Source organism: Juglans microcarpa x Juglans regia, chromosome 4D, assembly GCF_004785595.1.
Source record: "Juglans microcarpa x Juglans regia isolate MS1-56 chromosome 4D, Jm3101_v1.0, whole genome shotgun sequence".
Lineage (NCBI taxonomy): Eukaryota > Viridiplantae > Streptophyta > Magnoliopsida > Fagales > Juglandaceae > Juglans > Juglans microcarpa x Juglans regia.
In genome coordinates this window covers 9,251,992-9,259,539 of record NC_054600.1, presented here as the reverse complement: position 1 = coordinate 9,259,539, position 7,548 = coordinate 9,251,992, and the positions used below count along the sequence as shown (strand labels likewise).

General features: G+C 35.7%; 1 protein-coding gene across 1 annotated transcript; it reads left to right on the top strand.

The window, feature by feature from the left end:
- Window positions 1-1,225: 1,225 nt before the first annotated feature.
- LOC121261346 (NEP1-interacting protein 2) lies at window positions 1,226-3,335 on the top strand. The gene is made up of 6 exons (XM_041163670.1): window positions 1,226-1,508; window positions 1,772-1,946; window positions 2,394-2,572; window positions 2,693-2,776; window positions 2,876-3,043; window positions 3,145-3,335. Exons 2-6 carry the CDS (start codon window positions 1,793-1,795, stop codon window positions 3,265-3,267), a joined length of 708 nt encoding a protein of 235 aa, XP_041019604.1. The 5' UTR covers window positions 1,226-1,508; window positions 1,772-1,792; the 3' UTR covers window positions 3,268-3,335.
- Window positions 3,336-7,548: the final 4,213 nt, after the last annotated feature.

The window sequence follows — 7,548 nt, the reverse complement described above, 5'->3', positions numbered from 1 at the left end:
TTTCTATAGTTCGGACTCTTTGATAAGAAAGAAGATGTTGATGATTGGCCTTAAAGCTCTCTGAGTTATTCAATGAGGAAGAAGTTGTTGACAGAAACTTGAAGCTGAATGATTTCCAGCAGTAAACAGATGCATGTGCTTGAGGTGCAACGTTTTTGTCGATGGCATAGTTATCTCTGCACTGAAAGATGCATGCTACCCTGGAATAACTGATGCCATACTTATCTCTGCACTGAAAGATGAATGGTCATAGTTATTTCTTTGTTTTTAAGCAAAAATGGTCATTACTTTAGCTCTTCTCTCTAATCTATATGCTTAATCAACCCATTTCACAATCCATCAATATATATGATAGTTTTATTTCTTAAAAAGTTATTAATTTTTTTTTATTTAATTTTGATTTTTTTTTTCCTTTTAGGTCGAACAAATTGAGCTTGAACTACTCTAACTAATTGTATATGATCTAACCAATGCCGTACAATTAAAAAAAATGATATTTACATTCTTAAGGCGTATAAGTCTCGCACATTTCTTTTAAAAATAATATCTGAAACTCATGTGAAAAAAAAATCTTTTAATTGTGGACTCAAAATTTTTTTTTTTAAATAGAGTGAAACATTATTTTAAAAAGATAATCAAGCTTTGAGAAATATTTCTAAAAGTTAAAAAAAAAAATGGTAGTTACTAACGGTAAATGACCAATTACCAATTGAATTTTGACACTCAACCTGCCTATTTTTGTACTTTAATTTTTTTTTTTTTTGGGGAAGTTTAATATTGGGAGTTGGAAGTGGTGGGGGAAAGGAGTTATGCAGTCGAACTACCAAATTTCAAAGCAATGGGGTTGGATGGAATCAGTGTCGCTTAGATCCCACCTAACACGAGATATTTATCTACAGTCTACACTTTGGGACACTGGTCAATTAATCTGATGTTCAGAAACATTAAAAATAATTATAATAATTATTTAATTAAGATTAAACACAGAAAAGGACAAAGTTTTGGTATTAAATTTAGAGAAATATTTTAATTATGGAGAGATTAAATAATAAATTGACGTAATTTGATGTATTTTATCAAATTATAAAATTATATTTTTTACAAAATAAATCTTATAAATCGGATAAAATTACGTTAATTTATAAAATTATTTTTATATAATTAATTTTTGAATAACTCTTAAATTTACTGGTGACATTATTATCTCCCCTACCTTGACTCTTTTTATTTTTTTCTTTTCTCTCTCTCCTTTGTGATAATCAGTGACTGGAAGACTCTGCTGACCAAAAATTTACTGTGATAATCTGCTTACCAATAAGACTGTCTCAACAGCAGATCACGTCGAATCTTCGAAAGAAGTTTCTTATCCCATTCCCAATCCCTTGTCTTTGACAATGAAAACTTATTAGAATTATTACAGTCTCTGTTCAGCCTACCTTTCCTCCGTTGCAGAGGAAGGAAGGGAAAATAGGAGTTTTTGGTAGAAAACAGTTAGGAAGAGAGAGAGAATTTTTTATTTCCTTCTGGTTGGGGGGAAGTAACTAGTAAGTAAAAGAGAGTTGCATGAAGGAAAATAATAATAAAGCTTTAAATGCGAGTTGGTAGATGTGGTTTCTTTCCTTCGATGCAGCTCTTTTTTCTCTTAGGGACTAAGCATACCCATCTCTTTCTATTTATTATCATGTTTATGTATCAGCCATTTTGAACTAGGCAGCAGGCCTTTTGGAGATCGCGAAGACGCCAGCTATATAAAGCTTCGCTTTTTTTTTTTAGTAGAATCCCCACCCCGAATATGGATTTTATTGCACACCCATCTGTTCTTGCTTCCTCTTCATCGTCTCTCCTTTTGAATTTCTTTGAAAGGGTTAGAGATACTTTCCATTTCGCGGTGTCTGCTGTTCTTGGGAGCATCTTATCTGCGATCTTCACCTTCTTCTTTGCATTAGGTTGTTCTCTCTCTCTCTCTCTCTCTCTCTCTCTCTTCCTCCTCGATCTCTTTATTTTTTCCTTGAACATCATGTTTTACACGGATTACAACCTCCGAATTGGCATTAGATTCTTGATCCGGTTTTGTTTTCTGATGTGGGTCTAGCAAGAGATTGGATTTTTGGTTTTCCTTGGTTTTGGTATTCCTATTACCGCGAAAAAAATTTTGTTTTTCTGTTTGTTTCTTCGTATTTTGAGTTTCAATGATGGAACTTCATACACTAAAGCTCAGAATTTATTAGGGAAAAAATGAGTTTTATGGGGAAAGATGATATAGGAATTACGTAATAGTTTAGGTTGCATTCTGATTATGATTGAATACAACAAACTTAGCATATTGTCATATACGAAGGCTGATTCCTCTACCCAAGATTGTTACTAAAGGAAATGGCACTATGTGTTGGCAGTGGGCACCTTGTTAGGAGCTATGACTGGAGCTTTGATAGGCCAAGAGACCGAAAGCGGTTTTGTTCGAGGGGCTGCCGTTGGAGCAATATCTGGAGCTGTTTTCTCCATTGAAGTCTTTGAATCTTCTCTTGTTCTTTGGCAATCAGATGAATCCGGTTTTGGATGTCTCCTCTACTTGGTGAGCATTTTAGCCTACATCCTCAATGTCCTGTGATATATTTGTATGGTTTCCAAGCTACATTTGGTTGCAAAATTTGACCCCAATCACCTGATTTATGATTCCTTATGAATTGTACAGATTGATGTTATTGCAAGCCTTCTGAGTGGCAGACTAGTTCGCGAGCGGATTGGTCCGGCCATGTTAAGTGCTGTGCAGAGTCAGGTAATAATGCAATGCAAATGGTGATTAATTCCTTAACAGATCAGCCAGAAATGCAGAGACCATTCTCATTTTGGTTACAATTTCATTGAGCTTTATCAGATGGGTGCTGTTGAAGCAAGCTTTGATGAGATCCCAAACATCTTCGACATCGGTGGAGCCAAGGGTTTGCCGGGAGATTCAGTTGAAAAAATCCCAAAGATCATAATCTCAAAGAACAACAATGTAGATGCTTCTGGAGAGGAAGTCTCTTGTTCAGTGTGCCTTCAGGTTCAGCCATGATTTTTATTCTTTCCAGCTAACCTTTTACTGTCATAAAACTCGTGAATTATGTGTTCGCTAATCCTAGCTATGAATTCCTCCATATTCAGGAATTTCAGCTTGGAGAGACAGTTAGATGCTTGCCTCATTGCCATCATATGTTTCACCTACCTTGCATAGATAAGTGGCTCCTCAGGCATGGTTCTTGCCCATTATGCAGAAGGGATCTGTGACCAATTCTCAATGTAAATTACAAGTTGAAGAAAATTTTCTTTTATTGTTTATACAGTCATTAACTTTTTAGGACTTTTCTGTTTTGTTTCACTTGAATACTTCGGGGCATCATTACTTTGGTAGTTGGAGATTCATACCGCCATATGAGTTGGGTCATTGTAGTACTAGAGATCGTGTATAAAAAAAAATTTTGAGTTACGGCAGTTTTTACTGCTTTGGATCATGTGCAGCAATCCCCTCTCTTACTTTCCCTCTTTTCTGTTGTTGAAGGACAAACACCAAGCTATAAATGGTTGTGGCCCAAAGAGGCTCTTAAAAACAGTGCATTAAGAATCTGCTCGTGGAAATGGCTGTAATTAATCTAGAAGTACTACTCAAATCCTCTAGCCAATGCTAATTTTCACTTGCTGTAGTACTGCTATTGTGGATAACTCTCAGTTTTTATAACAGTCAGCAAAGCATGAACATTTCAGGAACTATTTAGTGGCATTTTGATCTGTTAGCGTGGCGCTACTATTCATCATCCTCACGCATCACACACCACAGTTAATACAACACATGTTAACCGGTTGCTATTTAAGGGCACGATTTAGTATGAAGAGTAGCTATAACATTTTCAAGGTTTTGCTATACTATACATCAGCTATCATTCACTTCTATATCTCACATCTGACAGTTTTTTTTTTTTTTTTTCATAAGATGTGGGGTGTAGAGTAGTGAGTAGTAGCTAATAAGAAAAATTATTCTTTTAAAAAATAGTGCAATAAAAACCATTGAGCTAGACAACATTCAACAATCCTCGCCGCCCAAAATGCATGTCCATTTAGATGAGGCTTGTTGGCTAATTAAGTTTCTGAACGGCATTGTGGCCATGCAGAGCTGGCTCTTCATAAATCTACTCGTCTCTCATTGATGAGACTGTACGTATAAGGCCATTGATGGATTCTTCAAATATTAATGTAAATGGACGATGATAGGCCTCGATTGAGGGGGTCCACAACTCATATGTATTTCCCAACACAACATGGGATACCATAATTTAAAGATAAAATCGATTAGGGTTGCAATGCAATTTCTAAATAGAGACTATACGTAACATTGTTCTAGATGATGATAACTTCTATAAACTCCAAGGGGCGGCGCAGTGATGGACGAGTCGTATAAGTTGTATGTCTTAGATTTAAAACTGTGCATTTGCCTTGGAGCCATTGGATTGAGGAAGTTTTCCCTTCAATCACCCAAGGCACCTTGCAAGAAATTCTTTACCGAGGGCCTATATAACCCAGCATTAGTCGGGACTTAAACCAACACAAAAGATCAAAAAGAAAATCAATAGAAACGCAAGAAGGAAACTCCCATAGCACATATGAAAAAAATAAACAAATAAATAATAATAATAAAAAAAAACTCCATAACTCTCATGTCCTAAAAAGAGAGCTAAAGGGAACATTGAGCTAGTAAAATACCCTAAAACTTAACAAGGTCTTTATACATAGAGGTTGAGACTCTTAACTAGGTGCTAAAATTATAGTACTATTATAAGTAGAGGCTTTTAAAATTATAGAGCCAAGGGAACAATATTATCAAGTAGTTTAGTATTAGCTGTGGATGCTAAGGTTTTGTTTGTTTTCATAAATAAGATGAAATTAAATGAAATAAATTGAGATAAAAATTGAAAGTTAAATAAAATATCTTTAGAATATATTTTTTAATATTATTTTTATTTTTAGATTTGAAAAGGTTAAATTATTTATTTTCTTTTGTGTAAAAAATTAAGAAAATTATAATAATCAGATAAGATGAGAATGGTTGTAAAAACAAACGAAATAGTTTTCAAAAAGGTACTTAAATATACTTTATATTGATATTTATTTAACCCTCTTAAAATCCATATTTTTCTTTAATCAATTCTTACTTGAAATTAAATTATTAAAATTTTTTACTTAATGGTACTTTTCTTAGTAAAAATGCAGTTTTTTTTTATCATAATACCAAATTACAAATGAATTGTATCAACTTGAACATGAGAAATACAATGAGGGGATAGACTCATCCAAGCTCCACATCAGACACATGCCAAGCCCACCAGAAACTTTGACAAGTGTCCTTCAGTTCACATGTTAGTGAACAAGGAAATAACTACTAGTTGGGCCCCGTGTCACAAACGTTGTCTATGCTGTCATTAGCTCGCCACCTACCACAAAGTACACGTGACCGTTGCTGTAAATGTTTTTTTGTTATTTATATTTCATTTACTCTTTCATTCTTTTTACTTTGATTTGCATCATCTAAGTAAATTCTTTTTATTATTTATCTTTTAAAACACATCTATTTCATTTTCTTTTAAAAGATATTTTGGAATTCAATTTTTTTTCCAATTCTTCCATATTTTGATTTTATTTTTAACTTTTATTTGACTTATATATTTTTATTTTGTGTGTATAACACTGAATTATATTACATTGTAAATAAAAACATATTGCAAATATAAAAAATATATATGGGTTTTGCAAATTTATTGGTAGAAATGAAATATTTAAAAAGGATAAAAAAAATACTATTTAAATAATATGAAGAAAAAATATATAAGCTGATATATCATTTATTGTAAAAATTAATATGTAAAAAAAATAAAATTTTGTAACCTATTTTAAAAAATAAGATAAGGGATCCACTTTGAATGCTCGTAAAAAATAATTCTTATTTATTCTCACTTACTGAGATTTGTAGGAGAATAGATAAAGATTACTTATCATGATTGATCTTCAAATTTCTCTTTTTCTTTTTAAGATTATAAGGCCAAATTTTTAACTTTTTAAACATAAACCAAGTTTTTATAAGAGTTGGGGCTATATTTTGAAGTTTATGAGAAAAATATATATGTATATATGTAACACCAAGCCCAACCCGTAGAAATCCTAGATTTCTTTTTCTTTTTCTTTGTTTTATTTTTCCCTCCTTCCCACGTATCACCATACATGCATCACCGTAAGTTCCACGCGTGATATTAAAGACCAACCCCTCACCCCATGTTCACCACCCCAGCAACATGTGGACTCTCTCTCCCACGTCCAAAACTCCACCTAGCCACAACCGCCAGCTCCCATCTCACGGAACCACCTCCCTGTGAACCAACATGGCGACCCAAGTTGCTACATAGTGAGACCATCACAAACTCAACGTAAACCATTATCACCGAGGCCCTGTGCTAAGAAAGGAAAATAGAGCAAAGTTTCCTCAATAAACAGAGAGCCACTCCCCTCCGCCTGTAGTAGTGTTTATGCGACTTGGACCACTAGAACACCAAACTGATAGATGTTGAAGCTGTTGTGCACCACAACACCTTCATCAGCCACCGTGATCCTCCCTCCCATGCTCAACCTCTTCGAGTGCCACCCCACGATGTCGGCTTGAAAGTCAAATCGGCAGGAAACCACTTACGACCAAGCAGTCAAGCCTAGCACACACGAACTGCACCACCGTATCCTGTAATCAAGCATAGTTGCACCACTGCTTCATGCCGATAGCCACCCTAGAAGCCAAAGCTCATTCACGTGGTTGCCACCCCTCCCTTTAGCCACCAAGGTTGCACCAAACGACAACCCTTGTATCGTAAAACCATACCCACTTCCACACCATAAACTACCACCACCGAAAGATAGCCCACTACAAAACTCATCCACACTAGCCATCCTGCTTGTTCTTCCTCAACCAGCGACAACAACCTTTAGCTGTCCAACATAACCTCAGATGCACTGCTACCAAACCTATCCAACAAGCAAATCGAGCACTTCCTCCTTTGTAGTACAATCCATTTCCACCGAGTGCCACCATCCCCATCTTATCGAAAAGCCGCAGTGGGAACACCCTTATTTTTACTCACCGAAAACAAAGAATATTTTTACAACCAACCCACAGCCGGTAAGCCACTGCCCCACCAATTGCCACAGCCACAAATGACACCACTGACAGCAGAAGATGCCGAAGGACAAGCTTTCACCTTCGGACACTGCCCTGGACGACACTACCACCCCAGTCTATAATGTCCCGTTGTGCATGATACTTATCCCTCTCATTGTGTTCTCCGTTCTCTCTCTCTCTCTCAAAAGTCCCACCACAGTTGAACCCAGTTGCGCCGCCGTCGAGATCCATCCAGACACCCACCACACGTAGCCTAACGGTAAGGATCCGTGCACCTCTCTGCTTAGTGAAGTTTGGTTTACAAAATAGAAATATTTTTTGTCTCTTGTAAAAGGAGGAGTTTTGAACTTATAATTACG